At 53.2% G+C, this 18,974-nt stretch overlaps 1 protein-coding gene across 1 annotated transcript; it reads left to right on the top strand.

The window, feature by feature from the left end:
• Positions 1-1,047: 1,047 nt before the first annotated feature.
• STAR (steroidogenic acute regulatory protein) lies at positions 1,048-18,549 on the top strand. Its single transcript, XM_039522794.1, has 9 exons — positions 1,048-1,261; positions 8,174-8,267; positions 11,715-11,902; positions 13,247-13,360; positions 13,744-13,871; positions 13,966-14,124; positions 14,924-15,108; positions 16,604-16,697; positions 17,061-18,549. The coding sequence occupies exons 3-9, from the start codon at positions 11,839-11,841 to the stop codon at positions 17,175-17,177; spliced, it is 861 nt and encodes a 286-aa protein (XP_039378728.1). The 5' UTR covers positions 1,048-1,261; positions 8,174-8,267; positions 11,715-11,838; the 3' UTR covers positions 17,178-18,549.
• Positions 18,550-18,974: the final 425 nt, after the last annotated feature.

The raw sequence follows: 18,974 nt of genomic DNA, 5'->3' as shown, positions 1-18,974 counted from the left end.
AGACGGGCTCTGGTGAACATGGCCCGTGCCAGGGGACCCAGGTGTCTGCAATGCACAGGGGCTGCTGCTGTAGCCCAACTGGGTCTGCAGGAAACAAGGCACCAGGCCCGGGTTCTCCTCTGGCCCTTTCATCCCCTTGCTCTGCCGATACCCTCTGCGGTGGGCTAGCCCGACAGCCAGCTGCCCTCTGCAGAACTGGTGCTCCTGCCCCCAGCTCTCGAGGCCCCCAAACTGACCACGCTGACGACAGGCCCCCCCTCGACTGGACAGGAGCAGCACCAGCAAGGGCAGAGCAAGCACCTCCCTTGGTAGCAGTGCCCATTGCAGCCACGGTAGGCCGGCTGGGACATCCTCGAGCACTGTGCCATTCCCCCATTGTTGGCCAGCGCAGGCCGAGGGTTACTCTGCTCACTGCTTGCCCAGCCAGGGAAAGGAAAGCCCCCATAGTGCAGACCCCCCCTCACCTACATCCCCCTGGGGCCAGTCCTGCAGCCTGCGGAGTCGAGGGAAGCGCCCCCGGGGAGTGTTCCCACCCCTGCCGTGGGAGCAGGCCGACGGGGTGCTGCCTGGGGCAACAGGTCTGTTCCTGGCAGTGGCAGGCTCTGTGGTGGGGAGCGGGAGCTGACAAAGGGGCCCAGCTGCCTGGAGGGGTGGGGGAGCTGGATTCTAGCATCTCCACACCCCTCCCCAGCTGCAGGGCCATTGGCAGCTCCCCGCTTTGTGCTGCAGCGTAGGCTGGTGGCAGGTCCTTGCTGTCCCACCCTTGGGAGCTGTCTGCTCCCTCCAGGTGCTCTCGCCCTATGCGCTATTAGCACATGGCTCCCAGGCAGCGCCTGCATGGGGAGGGAAACCAGATGGCTGTGCCCAAGCCCCCGACCACCCTTGGTGAGTGGGTGGGGCAGGCCTGCAGAGAGCTAGTCCATGGCTCAACCTGCATCGGAGCCTGGCATAGGTTTCAGACTGAAGCCAAAGCCCTGTCTGCTAAAGCCCCTCACACCTGCAAGTTGCTGCCTTCCCACTAATGATCAATTAGCACCAGCCTCCTCCCACAGGTACCACCAATGGGGCCCTGGGGCAGAGAGGACTGAGCTCTTCTGTTTGCTCCTGTGGGAAGGGGAAGCTCCCAGGTCCACTTGCAAGGGGGCTTTTCCTGAAGGCTGCCTGCCTTTGCCCTCTGGCTAAAAGTCCCTGACTGGAGCCTGAGGGAAAAGAGAGCTGCTTGTGTGAGAGAAGACTCGATCCCCAGCTCCTGGAGAACAAGGTAAAACACCGTAGTGACTGCAACTTAAAAAGCTTCCTGTTCTTGCAGCTGGGTCTGGGATGGAGGCTGCCGCAGGGAGCGGGTGTGCAGGGTTTGCATCCTGCAGGTTACATTTTGGTGGCACTCAAGACCCCTTGGTACTCTATGTAGCAAGGACGGTCCTTGCCCAAGAGCTCACAGCCTGAGCAGCCAAGCCAGACCAAGGGAGGGTCCTTCTCCCCATCCACAGCTGTGGGAAGGGGCCCAGAGAGAGTAACCCAGTTAGCATGTGACAGAGCTGGGACCTGACCCTGTGTCTCCAGAGTCCCCGCCCAGCACCCCATGCACAAGCCCGTCCTGCTCACCACGTGTGCCGTGTTCATGGAGGGGAGCGTTGTGCACTGGGGCTCTCCAGGGAAAAGGCCTGATGCCAGCCCCACGAGCCAGGTCCTGTACTGGCTGGGCCCTGTGCTGTGCCCACAGGCTAAGCAGCACTCGCTCCCCCAAGATTGCAGGATGGCTTTACCCTGGGATTTCACAAGCTGCCTGCTCCACCCCATGCTGTCTGTGGGGTTACACAGCTTTTGTGCTGCCTCCTATGGAGAGGGGGCCCCAGCAGTTACCAGGTGCAGGGTGGGGAGCAGGCGTGGGCAGGTGGAACGGTCTCCCTGTTCGGGCTGCTGAATGATCTCAGCCCTTTGTACCATGCTGAGACCTCACTGGGCCTGGGGAGAGCTCCCTCGGGGCTGGCCTGTCTGGGGCTGCCAGCCTTCGGCATCACCAGCCATCGGTGTCCAGGACTGGTGCTGCAGTCCCCTAGCAAAGACACAGTAGGCTGCTAGATGCCACAATTTAACCCCCTCTGTGTCACACTGGTGCAAACAGTGGCTGGGCCCTTAAACCATGTGCTCCAGCCGGTGAACCACTGGATCCCTAGCAGATGCAAACCGGTTTTGCTCCATTGAGATCAGCAGCTTCCCTGACTTACACCAGCCGCAGTGCTGGCCTCGGAGGTGTCTTGGCTTCACCCTCTTGCTGCTCTCAGGAGGGGTTGGCCCTGGCTGGCGTGTCGGTGGCGGAAGGGGATGGTTGGAAGGTGGCAATCTCGTTCTCCTCGTAGACACCGGGGCTGGCAAGGTGAGGGGCTGGCCTGGAGTGGCCCTGGATCTGGAAGCAGATGGTGTACAGGAAGGCGGATAAGTGCAGCAGGCACACGCAGCAGAAGATAGCCACCACAATGATGGTGTGGGACTCCCACGGGGACGGCTCCGGGGCCAAAGGAGACCATGTTGTGTTCTCGTTGGGCTGGGGACCGCTCCCCAGCCTCTCTGTGTGGTTCATGGTAACCCAGGCCTTTCCTAGGGGAATGGATTCTGGCATCTTCTCAGCACTGTCTGGTTGGTAGCATGGTTTCATGGGCAGGGACTTCCAGGCACCTGCAAAGAGAGAATGCAGCAGCTCTGGGCTCCCCGTGACTAGCCTGGCCCTACCTCCGAGTCTGAGAGAACAGGCTGGTTGCACCGTGCCAGGCTGAGCTGAGAGGAGCCAGCCCTGCCCAGGATCCTGTTCTCTCAATGGATCTCCTGCGAGAGCCCTCTAGACATGCAGCCAGTGCGGAGGTAGCAGCCGGATGTCCAGAGCGCATGCTGCGCAGCCAGCTGGGGAGAGGACAGCTTGGCCAAGGACCCTGGGGAGCCCTGACTCCTCGGGAAGTGACCCACGATCCTCGGTGTCTGCGGAGCAGGCAGGACCTTGGGATTCGAGGGCTGCACACATGGCAAAAGGCCCTGGCTGCTCGATATATCTGCCTTGGAGGGAGACAGGGCTGGGATCCCTCCACCGCCATCCCAGCATGGCGTGTGGGGATTACAGGCCTGAGTTGCCTTCCGTGCCCTGGGAAGCTCAGAGGTGCCAGGCCTGGTTCGCAGGCTCACCACAGCCCCTCTGGCACGGGAAAGGGGCTGTAACATGGGAGCAGATTGTCTCTGCCCCTTGCCAGGGCGAGAGTGGGGTGAGGTGGCCTCAGTGTACATGGGAATTGGGGGCCCATTGTTTCCAAATTCCTTCCTCCACCGTGCATAAGGGAGCCTGTGTTTGCAGCCCCACCTGGCTAGATTTCTCCAGCGGAGGGCTAGAGTCAACCCGCCCCTGCTGGGCCCCGCGTTCCTGGGGAAGGGTGCCCCATATCTCCCTGAGATGGCTGCTTGCCACCTGAGCCCCAGGAGCAGTACGGGCTGCGGCAGAGCTCTGCCGTGGGGTGCCTGGCTTTTGTTTGGGTGCCAGACCTCTTTCCCTGCGGGGCCATTGCTGGCTGCTGAGCAGTGAGACTAGCCACAGAAGCCGGAAGTGCATGAGGATTGTGTGCCGTGGGTGTGGAGGGGATGTAGATTGCAGACACTGGGCTCACTTGGGAACCAAAGTATAGAGCCCTTAAATCAGGGCTGCCCATGGGCTGCAGACCCCCATGGGCAGCTAGACAGCTCGTCCTTCTTTAGGAGAAGGGCCTAATCTTTGCTGGTGTTGTCAGTGTCTGGGCAGCAGGGGGTGCTGTTTATGATCTGTGTTTAGTACAGGGCTGAGGGCCCAGAACGCACTATTGAAATACGTTTGAGGCCTGTGTCTAAGAGGCAAGATTCTTAATGAGGCTGGTTGAAAATGTTGTGTCCAGACAGTTTTCAGCCAGAAAATGCAGTTTCAACTAAACCAGTTGTTTTTGCAAAACAGTATCGACGTGGATGAAATCTCCCATGAAAAGAGGTTTTGAAACGTTTTTTTGTTTATTCTGGACAGAAAAAATAGGATATTTCATTTTGAAAAGTTTCCAAGGCAAAATTGTCCAAAACAAACTATTTGAAGTGTCCAGGGAAAGGCGGGTGTCCTTCCGATTGGACCCCCCCTCCCCCAACTTCTGCATGTTGCCATATCCACCCTGTTTGGACCAGCCCAAACTTGAGCTCTTTGGGGCAGGGACTGGCTCTTTGTTGTTCATACAGTGCTTGGCACAGGAGGTCCACGGCTGGAGCGCCTACATACCGTGTAATGGGGCAAAATCTTGCATCTGCCCTGTGGAGACTACAGGTCCCAGCGTGCAGTGCTCCAGCTTGATCCTAATGCCCTGCTGGGACCCTATTGTCCATCACTGTGGTGAAGACTGAGGGTGAGCTGCATTGTAAAATGCTTGGGGGGTGGGGAGGCTTCCTTTGGAAACAGCCAGAGTGTTAGTGACCAGCTCTGGGGGCCCCAGCGGGGGCACAGAACGTGCCCCTCCAAAAGCTGTTGGTTTTGACTCCTGCGCATGCCCCTGCTCTGGGGCGCAGCTGGGCCTGGGGTTGGTGGGAAAGGCAATGTCAGCAAGATTAACGAGAGACTTGTAAGTGTCTCTAATAGGAAATGGACCTTTTCTCAACCCCAGCAGCTTGTTGAGCTTCCTGCTCCCAGCTGCAGGAGAGAAGGCCAGGAACCTCCGGGACGTTGCTGCTGCGGTTTCATCTCTCTGTGCAGTAGCACGTAGAGGTCACCAGGCTGGGCACCCTCATGCTGGCCCGGGGCAGATATGGAGTATAGACCGGCCTGGCCCCAAAGAGCTCGGAGCCTACAAGCAAAGTCGTGCTGAAGGCTACAGCCGGAGGGGAGATGGGAAATAGTCTGTTCCAGACAGTCCTTTCCGGGCCTTTCACGCTGGGAGCCTGGCACATCCCAGCCTTTCCGTGCCGAAAGCAAACTGTCAGCCTCTGCTAGACAATCCCGGTAACGAACATGTCAGCCTCCCCTTCCCTGCATAACAGCCAGACTGGGTGTCCGACTGCCCGTCCCCGAGCGAGTCCCGAGGAAACCAGCTGCATCCCCTAGACCCAACGGCGGTGTGACAGCTCTAGGCACCAGCACCTACCTCTCCCTTGGTGCAGCAATTGAGCATCTGGTGCTTCCAGTCATAAGTACCTTCTGGCCAGCCAGCCCTGCCTCCCGCGTCTGTCTCTGTCTCTGTCTCTGTCTCTGTCTCTCTCTCTCCAAGGTCCGGCTGCTCAGAGGCTCCCTGCAAATGGTGAGGAGAGCAGGGGAAATCGCCTCCGTTCCTGTTGCTCTGGAAACCGAACGAGCCAAAGAACCCTCGGCTCTGTGTGAGGGTGGGCTTGGGCTGGGCTCGCGGCATCCCCCTGCAGCTGTGAGCCGAGCATGTGAGCCCCTGCTCTGCTCCATGGGGCCGATGCTGGATCCTCAGCACTTTGTCAGTTCGCATCCCGCCTTTACCAGCGTGTCAGGAGCTGATTGAAACCCGATTACTTCAGTCCTGTCGGGTCTCGGCTCAGTTTTAGGGGAACCCGCTCTACCCTCTTGGCTCCAGTGGCTAATAGAAGGGGTAGGTGATTACTGCCCCTACAGTAACCCTGGTCTATTAGTCCTTCTCTGCCACAGGTTTCCTGTGTGACCCTGGGCAAGTCACTGAGCTCTCCCATCTGTACATGGGGGATCATAGCACTGCCCTGCCTCCTGTGTCAGAGCCAGGCACTGTTATGATACTGAGTGAATAACCTGTCCTGGGTCACTCGTCTTTCCCTTCCCAGGAGCATGCAGGCCTCTAACATCGGTGCCCCCTGTCCTTCCCGAGGCTCCCCCGATTCAGAGCCTGACGTCCTGGCTCCAGACAAACCTGGCAGCTCAGTGCTGTGCTGCAGGCAGCCTTTTCCATCCTGGCTCTGAATTAGTCTCTAGGGTGGCATTTCTCCCAGCACCTGCCAGCTGGGCTGTGGTGCTTCACCCCGGCATCTAGGGCCAGTCTGCCTTTGTGTGAGGAGCCAGCCAGCACATTTAACCCCTCAAGTTGCAATTGCCCCTGTCCCGGGAGAGTCTTGGGAGAAACAAAGGACCTTGCCGAGCGGGTCATGCTGCAGCAAGGGCCTCCGGGGCGCCATGGTGGGATTGTTCACATTGGAGCTGCTTTTTGTAAAATGGAACCTGTCACTGCGGTCAGCTTCCCGGGACTCAACTGCTCTACCCAGAAGGTCTGGCTGGAGCCTCGGGCTCCGGGAATCCAAACCCTGCCCCTCCGAGACCCAGGCTCACTCCGCTTTGGGAGGCAAGAACATCGATTTGAAATCGGTGGTTGTTGGTGCAGTGAGACGGCCTTTCCCATTCAGACAGCGCCCCTGTCTCCGCAATCCCTCTGCTGCAGGCACTCTGGCACGTCACGCAGGGGGCCAGCCCACCATCCCTTCTGGTCTTACAACTGACACTAGCGTCTGGGACCAGGAACTGCAGAGGTGGCTCTGCCCTGAGCTCTTGGGGGTGGGTTTGGTTTTGGACACTTTTCAAAACAAAACCATGTCCTTGGACAGAGGCCTTGCCTTCGGGAGAGACTGCTTGGTGTGGATAAGTACAGGCTGCACAACCACAGGGGCTCTGGGCTACCTAGTCTGACCAGCACCTCTGGGGAAGATGAAGCTTGACGGGTTCAGGGTTCCCCTGTCTGGGATGGTTCCTCATTACCCATTGTCACAGCGATCTGCTCCCTGTCCCTATGCACGTGGAGAGACTCTCCCCTGCAAACACTGCTGTTCCCCTGGCCATGCCTAGACTTTCTGTCCCTCTGCTGCTGTTTATCTGTGGCTCTGCATCCAGCTCCGGAGTTCTGGGGACGTGGTTCTTGTGAAAGATGCTACGCGAACAATTGCATTTAGACTCTTTATCCACCAGCCACAATGCGGGCGGCCAGCTGGCTGTCCCACCGATGCAGAGCCGACGGCACTGTCCCTGGGGCTTGCAGATAGAGCTGTCCAGGTGCACAACAGCCAGTGGAGTGGCTGGGGTGGGGCAGAGTGCAGTACTGGGACCAACATGTGTGGCTGCAAAACAAACCCTGTTGCCAACCGAGTAAACCAGACCAGCCATGCTAAGAGAACCATGCTCTGGGGGTGAGGGAGGGGGTGTTCTCTACTGGCATCTATTTCCAGGTCAGTGGTGGGCAGCCCCGTGTCTGGAGGCACGCTCTCACACACTGGCTTTCCCCAGTACAGCTGGAGCTGGGTGTTGGATGGTTTTTGCCAGAGTTAAAGTAACTGAATTTGATCTGTCTGCTCTGGGAGGAGGTGAGGCAGGGTCGGTAGCAGCATTGGCCACCTGCAAGCTAACTCTGGAGAGGGGGTGCTGCCAGCCAGTGCTGGTCAGCATGCGGAGCTGCACTCAGGGGTCTGGTTCAGCTTCTCTTAGGCTAGACTAGCCTCTGTTGTGGCCACCACAAGGGATGGGCTTGATCCCCGTAGGGGGAGGCGTTGGGAGAGCTGGTCTAAGCTGAGTGCCGTCTCTAGTCCAGCTTGGGGGTAGCGTGTGCATCCATTCCTCCTCGGTCAACTGGGGCTACGCTGCCCAGGCTGCTAGGGGCTGCCAGACTGAACTCAGGGCTGCTTGGGAGGTGTCTGGCATGGTGGTGGGCGCCTACCACCGTGCCAGATAGACACCTGGCATGGGCCTTGTCATCCTGGTTCTGTTGGAAAATCTTTCAAACTCCTGCAAATGGCAGAGAACATAAGAGCGGCCCTACTGGGTCAGACCAAAGGTCCATCTAGCCCAGGGTCCTGTCTTCTGACAGTGGCAGGTGCCAGATGTATCAGAGGGACTGAACAGAACAGGGCAATTAATCGAGGGATTCATCCCGTCATTCCAGCTTTTGCTCCCGTGCCTGTGTTGTCAGCTGAGCTGTGAATTCCAGCAAAGAGCTGGCACTAAAAGAGCTGGCTGGAAACTTTCTTTTTTAATTTAAAAAAAGTCTTAATTTTCACCAAAAAATTGCACTTCCCCCCTGCATGTTTCTACCCGCACGAAACAAAACAAAGAACCAGCCAAGCAATACGTCTGAGGTGAGTCTTTGATATTTGGGATGGGGGGAAAAATCTTCCTGAGTGAAATGTGACCTTCTTACATACTGGTTTTTCCTTCCAGGGACTGTTGCTGACTTTATCTGGTCACTGTACGTATAGATCTCTGTCGTGCTCAGATCTGGAACCTTTCTGCTCTGTGGCTGCATCACAACATGGTGAGTCTTTTTTCTGTGCAAACGCTTTGAAAGAGAAAAAAGCCCTTTTCTCTGTATGCGGGAGAGGGGGAGTGGAAAACGTACAGAAATCTCCCTATTGTTTGAAAAGCCACTTTTCACCCCAAACCTTTTTGCTCAGAGATGTTCGATTGGAGCCGAGCGTGGCGGGGGACTGTAATCGACCCGTGTTGTGAGGAGAGCCAGCTCCAGGCTGTGCTTCAGTTGTCGTCTGTTGTGTAATTTGCAGCCAGGACTGATAGTTTATCTGTCAGTATTAAAACACTTTATCCTAATCCTACCAGGCAGCTCTAGCTAATTGATTTTATTACTCACTTAAATGCTCGATATCTCTTATCTAGCATGACAGAAAAGGCTGTTTGTTTGTTTCTATGCAGTGGCCTTCAGGCACACAATCACAGCATGATTTAGAGAGGGGGAAGTGCATGCGCTAGCCAGGGTGAGGACAGGGGTGGAGGTAAAGTAGCTAGTCACACACCCTGCTGGGAGGGGTGGGTGAATTGGTGACATGATAGCCCCATGGCTGTGTCTGAAATTCACCTGCCTGCTTGCCCATCTCCCCTGAGCCCATTCCACGGCCCGAGCAGCGCCCCACAGCAGCTGCTTGGTTTTTAAATTGATCTGCCAGAGAGAAACGTTTCCCATGTGTGGAACTGGCACCTGACTTTACCCTTGCCCGAGACCTACGCTCATGCCTGGGCCAGCTGCAGGCTTCCAAGCTGGGATGCTGCCCTGGCTGGAACCTGTTACGGCCCAGCAGCTCAAGCTGTGTCGGGTCGAGGAACTGGAGGCTGCTGGCAGATGACGCACATCTTCTTGCTCTCAGTAGTAGCAGTTGTTTGTATTATGGTAGCACGGAGAGGCTGGAACCCCATGTTGGGTGCTGCTCGGGATCATAACTGGGGACAGTCCCTGCCTCAAAGAGCTCGCAAGACAAAGGGTCGGAGGGAAAATGGGAGAGTTGCCCGGCAGGTCTGGGGAACAGAGCCCAGTTTTCCTGAGTCCCAGCCCGGTGCCCTGGCCACGGCCCCCCCCCCGGCCCCTGTATATTGGCTTTGAGGCCGGACTGTGGGGTTAATGGCGCAGAGGGGGCTGCCCTCATGCCTCCTCCGTTCTTGCAGCAACATCAAGTGGAAGGTCAGGCTCCCCGCACAAGGGTACGAACGCTGACGTCAAAGGAAGCAGCTGGTGATTCACTGGCTCTTCTGAGCCTTTGTCTCTCTGGCTGTAACTCATCTGGGAAATGTCATCCCATCCTTGAGTGTTATCGTTTCACTGTCAGTTTGCCCACCCTGCTGGGAGATAATCCAACCTCTGAAGGAGATGTTGGCCCGGCGAATACAGGCTTTTTGAAAACCTCAGTGTAGGGGGACTTCCCCTTGCCTCGGATGACTGGATCTGTACTGCACTGCAGAGCAGTGCCTCTGGGGAGACCTGGGCTCTGTCCCCTGCCCTGCCAGGTAACCTGGTACATTCAGAGATTCCCAGGCCAGAAGGGACCGCTGGGATCAGCTAGTTAGGCCTCCAGTGTAACACAGGCTGGAGACCCTCCCCAAAATCATCCCTAGAGCAGATCTCTATGGTCAGGAATGGAGAATCCACCACACCCCTTGGCAAAGTGTTCCCACGGTTAATCACCCTCAGTGATTCATCTCCCAGCAATTGGATTATTGAGCATGTCCCTCTGTGTGCCTCAGTTTCCCCCTCTGTAAAATGGGATGATGGTACTGACCACCTCTCTTTGAGCTCTATGGATGAAAGGGCACATAAAAGCCAAGTGCTACTGCTATTCATTAAGGTTGCTTCAGTTAGTACATGTCCTGTAGGGTTCGAATGCTGCACAGTGCCCTGTGGAGTGGATGAGCTGGGAGCCAGACAGTCTTCTCCGTCTCGAGGGGCAGATTGTGTCCTCCTCTCCCCCGCACACCAATGTGCCGGGAGAACGCCCGTTGCTCTGCTGGGCGAAGCGCATGCTCGAAGGTTCCAGCAGCTAGCCAGCATGGGCCCAGGCTCCTGGGGTAGGGGTGGGGGAGAGAGCTGTCCCTAACGCTCGTGGTGTAAGGAAGCTGTATTAGGTGGCTGTGTAGATTCCTGCCTTCCATCCCAACCAGTTTCAGATGGGGGCATGCTGACACCCCCAGGGCCAGGTTTGGTCAGTGACGCGCCTAAGGGATGGAGGGAGCGATGGGTTCCCCTCTCCCAAAGCCAATGGTTCTGTTCACTCCCAGGAGGCTCTGGGGGCGGCTGAGTTCAGAAGACCACTCAAGGCACTGGGGAGGGGGGGAGGGGCTTCTGAGGGTGCAGGGATGTACATAATGGGGTGGCCCTGTGCTCAGAGATGCCTGTGTAGCCCCCACAACATAGTTCCAATCTACTTGCCCCCATCCTCGCTCACACAGGTGGGACTGCTGCCTATACAGCCCCCCAGCAGCATCTTTCCTCAGCCAGGTCTGCTCCTGCTACCGCTCCAGGGGCTGAATCCTTTCACGCCCAGCATCCAGACTGAATCCCCAGCGGCTGTGCTGCCAGAACAGCCCTCATCATGTGATATGCCCCTTGTAAGTGATGCACGCGGCTGGCCCGAGGACGAGCAGCGCGCAGGGTCTCTATTTTCCTAATGCTCTGCCCAAGGATAGTGACTCCATTGGCTTCCTGAGGCTGCGTCTCTCCCCCCCCCCCTTTTTTTAAAGATCATGTTTTCTAAGTTAAAGGACAGTCAACCAGCCCTGCCTGTTACAACTAGATCTGTGTTTGCAAATCCATGCCACTCGTTCCTTAAAGCGCCGGTGCTCCATTCAGTTACCCTAGCCTGGCACTCCCAATAGCCAGCCAGTGCCTGTGAGCAACTCTCCAAACGGGAACCCTGGCCTAGGTGAAGGCAGCTTCCATTGCCGACCCCGGGAGCCATCCTGTGCCCTTCCTTGCGACCTGCTGCACTGATCAGGGCAATGGACGGCAGTCTCTGGGGCCTGGCTGTCCAATCATGGGGGAGAAAAACAACCCCTGCCCAGGGCGAACGGCAGTGTCTAAGCCATGGTGACCATGTCTAACTATCACCGCACTGTTTGATCCCTCCATGGGAGATGGCCACTCTCAGCGTGTGCTGGACACCTGCATTCGGGTGGCACTAGGCTATGGGCCTGGGAATCGGTATTATGGTTCATTAAGAACTCCAAGCACTGGCCTGCTGGCGGCCTTTGCTTTGGGACTAGGTCCGGCTAACTGTGCTCAGACGTCGCTCTGGAGAGAGAGAGCGTCTGGTTGGCTGCAGAGGGTTAATGTAGCCAAGGGAGGATAGGCTTGTTCCCTTAATCAGCTTTGCCTCTTGTAACGCTGCCCACATGACAGATGCATGAGAAGGGTTTGGCCTTGGCCCCCAGCAGGCCTGAGTAAGTGATGTCTTGTCTTATCTCTCTGCTGACTAACTAGCATCCTTCAGCTGGAGTATTTAAGGCTGCGAGGGGGGAGAGCTGCAGCAGAGAAACGCTAGTCCAGCAGAGGCAGCCCCGGAGACACTGACACTGGAAGCCTGAGCTGAGACCAGAAAAGAAAAATGCTGCCAGCAACTTTCAAACTGTGTGCTGGGATCTCCTACAGGCATCTGCGCAACATGACTGGTGAGGGGGATGTGCAGCTGTCACTGGGACAGCAGCTGCCTCAGGAGCTGGGCTGGGAGGGGGCTGGCTGGCTTGAAGGCCCCATTGCTGTGGATTTGACTGTCAGATTCAAAGTGCCTCATTTCCTGCTCCTTAGCAGTGGTGATTATTTCTAGTACGGATACTCTGTCTGCGACCCCTGTTTGCCCCAAGCACTGGGCAACGAGAGGCACCCCTGCTCTATGCCCTGCTTGCCAGCAGGGATCACTGGGGGAATTCTCTGCTGTGTGTTACGCAGCTCAGACCCTCAGCTGGTGTAAATTGTCACCCTTCCCTTGGAGTTAAAGGTCTGTCCCATGTCCCCAGTGGTCCCAGCTGGCCTTAAAATCTATTCGCCTCTCCTCTTTTTGCTGTCAGGAGACTCTTTCTAGCTCGACAGGGGGAAGGGTATGCCTGTTTCTGAACGCAGAACAGTCTGTTTCCAGGGAGGTTGTTGTTTATAGTGCCATAAATGTACCTATGTACAGATAAAACATGCTTCCTGCCTTGAAGAGCTCACATGGAAAGGACTTAGATTATCCACCCCAATTGCTAGGAATCTGCCCTCTTTTCCAAACTGCTGTAGAGAGAGAGCAGGAGAAACTTCCAACAGACTTTTCTTGGCTTCTGGCTGCCTCAGTTTCTGTTGGACTAGGGATCAGGTTGAGGTCTAGATTACACATCGCACCAGGTTTATGCCAAAGACCATTTCTTTGGCAAAAATCATTCTGCAGGTTTGGAAGAAGTCTGCCTCCCTTCTGCTTGGTGTGGTGTTGCACATACTGGCGTGCACAGCTCTCCAATCCCAGCATGCTGTATAATTGGAAAAGTAGGAGCACAGGCAGAGTTTCTAAAACAGCTTCTAGTCTCAGTGTAAGGTGAATTTTCCGATATTGTGAACTGCTGGATTCTAAGCCGCCTCCGGGATGTGGCTAGTCCCCATTCCCCGTGTTTTGCACATCCTAGGCTCCACATATGGTCTCCAAATACAATTGTTACTCTGTTGGGGAAGGGCCTAAATGGATTTTTTTTAAAGAGCACCACTCTTGCAGAAATCCAAAGCAAACCAAAGGTAGCTGCTGTATACACATGCTGCTGCTTCAACCGTGTGTGGATGATGATAAACCCTGTTTCTGTAGATGTACTGACACAGCCGGTGATGATGGAAGGTAAATAAAATTAAAAGAAAAATCAGCATGGGCCTGATGGGAGGAAATTGAACAGGAACAGCTTTATCTTCAGGCAGGGTCACAAATAGTGAAGGATGAAAAGTAAACTGTGAAGTTCCTAGCTCTTTTCATTTCAATGTTACCCTCTCATTTCAAGGCTTGAGAAGGCAGGCGGCTGTTGCCATCAGCCAGGAACTGAATAAACTCGCCTTTGCTGGCCCTGGCCCCGGTAAATGGATCAACCAAGTTCGCAGGAGGAGCTCCTTACTCAGTAAGTACCATAGTCTGCCAAATGTCCAGTGACAAGCAAAGTGGGTGATCCTGCACCATTCAAGCCTGATAGTCTTGGACCTGCCTCCAGTGGGAGCAGGATTGGGGCCCAAGTCCTTTATGAGGCTGCAGCTGATACAGACTCAGACCTGCTGATGCATCTAGAAATGCACAGCCTATTCTGCAAAATATAAATACAGAAAGATAGCAGGAAACCAGCATCACTCCTAAGCCCACCCGCACTGGTGCTGGACTGGAAAGATTACTTAGTTCAGCTAAGTTATTCTGTCCTATGCACTGCAATGGTGATTCATTGAGAGGATAGAGCTGCAAACAGCACTGCATAAATGCTCCAGTAAAACCCTCTACTCCAACCCCTTTCAGGCTCCAGGTTGGAGGAGAAGCCCTTCAGTGAAGTGGAGGTGTCCTACATTAAACAGGGAGAGGAAGCCCTTCAGAAATCGCTCAGCATCCTCGGGGACCAGGCTGGCTGGAAAACCGAGACCATAGCGGTAGGATTTCTGACTTGTGGTGGTTTCTAACTTGTCCTTTCTTAACTGAACCTACTGGGAATACTAACTCTTCAGGGCTTTCTGACTTCTTTAGGGCAATGGGGACAAAGTGCTGAGCAAGATGCTCCCAGACGTTGGGAAGGTATTCCGGCTAGAGGTGGTTGTGGACCAGCCCTTGAACTCTGTGTATGATGAGTTGGTGGAAAGAATGGAGCAGATGGGAGATTGGAATCCAACCATCAAGGAAATCAAGGTGAGAGACTCAACTGCATTTGTCCTCCAAAGAGGGAGGACTGCTTGCTTTGGCCCCAATTCAGCCAAGGACTTAATCATAAAGGCCCCTCTTCAGCAAAGCATGTGCTTAAGCAGTAAAATAAAGGGTTTTTCTACTATATATTTTAAAGAGAGAAACATCTAATGTTGCCCAAAGGGGTAAATACAACTGGGCCGAAGGGCATTCCAGCCTTTGAGTGCCAGCTCCAAGCTTCGGCCGTTATCTTGGCCCTGCTTTGCAGCTGATATGGACCTTGTTTGGCAATCGCCACAAGGTGTCTGCAAAGGGCAGAAGTCCATTTCTTTATCTCAGCAGCCTGTGTTTCCAGGTGGAGGTTACGGAATCCTATCCCAAGTGGGTGGGTGTAGTTTATACACTGAAGTGGTAACAGTGCTGGCCTGCCGCCTGACTGATAGCCATATCTCACACTAGGTTAGACATTCTCCCACACAGCACAGCCTGCTCCTAAAGCACCGTGTACGTTACTGCCGAATACCGAAATCCATTTCCCTATCTGTAACACAGCCCCCCCTCGGTGTCATGGGACTACGCAGCCAATGAGGTAGACACAGCAGTCTGGGGCTGGGGGGAGGAAGACACAGAACTTTATTAAATGCCTTGCAAGATTCCTAGTACAGGGAGCCCTAGAGGTAAGTGTGGCATAGACACAGTAACTGAGAGACACACACCACAACCCACAGACTAGTAAATGGAACGGTTGTGTAACCAGCCATGTGATGCTGGCTTTGCTTAACGTTGTGTAACTGTCACTGTCCAGATTCTCCAGAAGATTGGGAAAGACACTGTGATCACCCACGAGACTGCTGCAGCCACGCCTGGCAATGTGGTGGGACCACGGGACTTTGTCAGTGTGCGGTGTTCTAGAAGACGGGGTTCTACGTGTGTCCTGGCAGGGATGGCCACAAGCTATGGCGCGATGCCAGAACAGAAGGGATTTATAAGGTAGGGAGCCCTCCAGCTGTTATCTTGCTTTACAACCCTTGAGCCAAAGCAGTAGTAGTTGGACAGCCAGGAAAGGGACGTGCCATTCCCAGCTCAGGTGCACACAGCAGTGTGGCTGCAGCTGCCTGAGTCCAGAGCTGGGGGTCGGGTGGGATTGTAGGGGGGTGGCTAACCCAAGAGGCCATGGCCTTGCTGCTATTTGGAAGTAACAGCTCAAGTGGAGCTAGCACATGTACGTCTGCCAGCTCTGGGAGCTACTGACATACAGAGCCTCCTCTTACCAGCCTGGTGTGGGAGGAGGGCTGTAACAATGGTAGTATGTTAAAGTTTGGAGTCCTGCCTATTTTATACATTTCAAGTTTGCTTGAGCTGTTATACCTCAATTTCTCCCCAAGGACTGAAATCATGTAGTCTGTAATAGCCTGTTTCTCCCTTAACTGGCTCTTGGCATTCACCTAACAACCAGGATTCAAGGGGGAGAAGCTAGCGATCTCTCCTATGGCCACTAGCCAGCCCTTTATTTTCCCATTCTCTGGTTAATCCCACTTAAGCCAGCTAAAGGGGGTTCTACTGTACCGGTATCTAGATGGTGCTCTAGCCTGCTCTCCTATGTACCACAGACCATCTCCTGGGACCTCCTAGCCTTAAATGCCATGGAACAGGAGGCTCTTCACTTTGTGGAGTTTAAAGCCAGAAGTGACTATTAGATCATCTAGTCTGACCTCCAGCATAGTACGTGCCATTAAATTTCACCTAGATGTCCCTTACTAAGCTCAAAGCCCTACAGCATTTCAGTCTTCAGCAGCAGAGATGGAGGTGCCACCATGGCAGGGAATTGATCTGGTATCTCATTCCCATTACCAAGAAAGATTCAAATGTGTAAAATAGGCAGGACTCTAAACTTCCCTTCCCCACCTTTTGACTGGTACTGTCCCTCCCTCCTCTCCCACCAGGTGTCTAGTAAATGCACCCTTATTTCTACACTCTACTAACTCCATGAAGGAGCATGGACTGCACCCCCTCACTAGTGAGTAGCATGGTGGTAGCAGCAACTAGTCCATCCCCTCTCAGCCTAGCAGCCAGGCTTGGCACATGCACTCATTGCAATACTGATTTTACATCTCCGTTAAGCAGATCTACTCTTCAAAATCCTTTATTTAACCTGAATTTAAAAAAAAAATTGGGGTCAAGGGCTAGAGAGACTTAAATCAGCAGGAAGACTACTCGCCAAGTCCCACTGGAACAAAGCCACTACCTGGGTAGCAGTGACTGTGCCATGGGTAATTTCTGGCTGCTGGGAGCATGCTGCAGCCTCTCCCCAGAAGCATCTTCTGGTGCTCTGTAGCAAACTCCAGCCTGAGAGTAGTGTATGCAGCACCTCTTGGCCTGAGAGGTGAGGTACTGCCTTTAAAACTGACTACAGAAGAGACACACATTTGGATGGTAAATCATTGTCCCTGGTTTCCTAATGCAATGTCTTCCTGCCCTTCTCCAGAGCTGAGAATGGTCCTACCTGTATGGTTCTCCGTCCACTGGCTGAAAATCCTTCGCAGACCAAGTTAACTTGGCTACTCAGCATTGACCTAAAGGTAAGTGCACACGGTGAACTGCATTCAAACAGTATAAATGAGTCCTCTCAGGCAGACTCCTTAGGAAGTGGGTGGTTGGACATTGTCTAAGCTTAAGAAATTATGAGCAGTTGTTTAACTTCTTGAAATGAAATTCTCCTGACTCAAGTAATTCCCACTGTGGGTCAGGTGAAAACCATTTCATCTTCACTGGAAATTCCAGCTCTTTCCAACCAGAAAGGAGTGGTTCATGTTTCATCCAAACCCACTTGCCAATCTCATTGCAACCTAAAGTGCAAGACTGACTGACTCCCTCCAACCCCCTACTCCTTAGGCCCAGGAAATACCTCCACTTTAACACACTCCTGCTCTCTTCTTTTTCAGGGCTGGCTGCCTAAGACGATAATCAACCAAGTACTCTCCCAGACCCAGGTAGACTTTGCCAACCACCTCCGCAAGCGTTTGGCTACCACCACCACTCCAATTGCTGTCAGCTGCTGAAGCAGTCGCTGCTGCACCCTAAAGAACTATTAACCTTCGGTGGCATTTGCAGCTTCAGGGACAGCCAGAAGCCTACCTGATGTTTAGATTGTGCCTCGGAGGTGATTATCCCATGTAGTGTGTTATCTGAGACATGCTTTGGGGCTTTTTTTTGGGTAAATGAATGGGTTCAGGTTTTTAATGCTACATTGAGTTCAACAATGGGCACTTAGGCCTCCAACCACCCCCAGCTGGGCTCCCTTCTTAGCTGAACATGTCAGATCTGTTGGTGTAGGCAACCACTTCAAAATCCCCCAGAAAGTATGTTTGTGACTGACTGCTCTGTGTGATTACATGTAGCAGGATTCAGTGTTGCTGGCTGTGTGCTCTGCAACAGCTTTTGATAGTTTCACAGCAAAACTACTTCTGGTCAAACAGGGGCCTTGACTTCAAGGCAAAGAGTAGAACACTCAGCGAGAGCTCCAGCTTAACCCTCAGCTTCCACTTTTCTATTTCCCTCATTGGTACTTACAGTAGTATGCTGTACAGGAACACACTCTTTAGCCTTAAGATCAGAAGTGAGTTACAGGTTTAATATATAGCTCAAGGCATCTTGCAAATATCCAAAAATCCAGCCCTGGGCAGATCCTATTATTGAAGTGTTAGCACAAAGGGAGATTTGCCAATTTATACCAAGCTAGCTTTCCATGTCATTTAAATGTGCTAATGTAAGTTACTTTGCTGCTCTTTTCAGTCAGTGAAGGATGTAACTAAGCAGCCTGGTCTGTTGGGTACAACTGGATCACAGTATTTGAGGCAATACTTATTCCTCCTCCACCACCCCCACCCTTTCAGAGGGGGCTGTGTAACTTGTCTTGGTTTTTAATAGGCTGGATAGTGTAACTGTATAAAGTGTCTTATGAGAAATCAAGTCAGAGTAGAACAGTGCATCTTTGTAAGCTTACACTTTTACTTAAGAACCCAATACACCAGCATTAGTTTTGCACTCAGTGGAATTCAGCTGTAGGAAGTTAATTTATAAAGTCAGTTTGCAGGTATTTATTTTTCTTGTATAGACATGCATAATGGACTATTTAATATTTATTCTCAGTGACCATGGAGCTCTAAGCAAGTTTATTTTGGGGGTGGGGGTTCCTTATCCACTAGGGAAATCTTAAACAATGCTTGTCTGACCTTTGTAGTATAAAGCAATGCTTGACTTCCCTAGAACCAACCAATTCCTGGGCCCTGCTGAGATGGACTGTTGCTGTGCAGAACACTAAAATATTTGCAATGTAATTCTGTAGTAGCCTAATGCACTTAGTTTAAATAATCCAATATGATGTATGATATATAGCTGAAGAAGATTAAAAGTCTTGACTGGCTCTCTTTATCTAGACTAAGGATTTTTATGAAGCTGTTACATTTGCCCTCAACACTACTAATAATGGAGAGTATAATCTGTAAGAAACCTGTGAGTGGGAAGAAGAGACTTGTAGCAGAACATATATTGAGAGACAAGCCACTGCGATTATCTTATCCTGGAGGAGTGTGTGTCTAGTGTTTTACAGGCACTGGATTAAACTAATTTATCTAAATTGCTGAGGCTGTACAACATGATATGCTTGAAAGCCTGGCCCCTGGAATTTAATCTTAACTAGGCTTGTGCTCTCTACACCTACCCACAACAAAATAAACCTTTTCAGGTGGTAAGACCTGAAAAGCAGCTTACAGCTGTTCAGCTCTGCAAGTCAAACCTTAACTTACATCAGGTGGGTACAGTTCTAATGAATAGCCCCTGCAGTATGCATTTAAACT

This window comes from Mauremys reevesii, linkage group 2 (genome assembly GCF_016161935.1).
Source record: "Mauremys reevesii isolate NIE-2019 linkage group 2, ASM1616193v1, whole genome shotgun sequence".
Classification (NCBI taxonomy): Eukaryota; Metazoa; Chordata; order Testudines; family Geoemydidae; genus Mauremys; species Mauremys reevesii.
The sequence above is the reverse complement of the archived record's forward strand: the minus strand, read 5'-3'. Positions and strand labels throughout refer to the sequence as shown.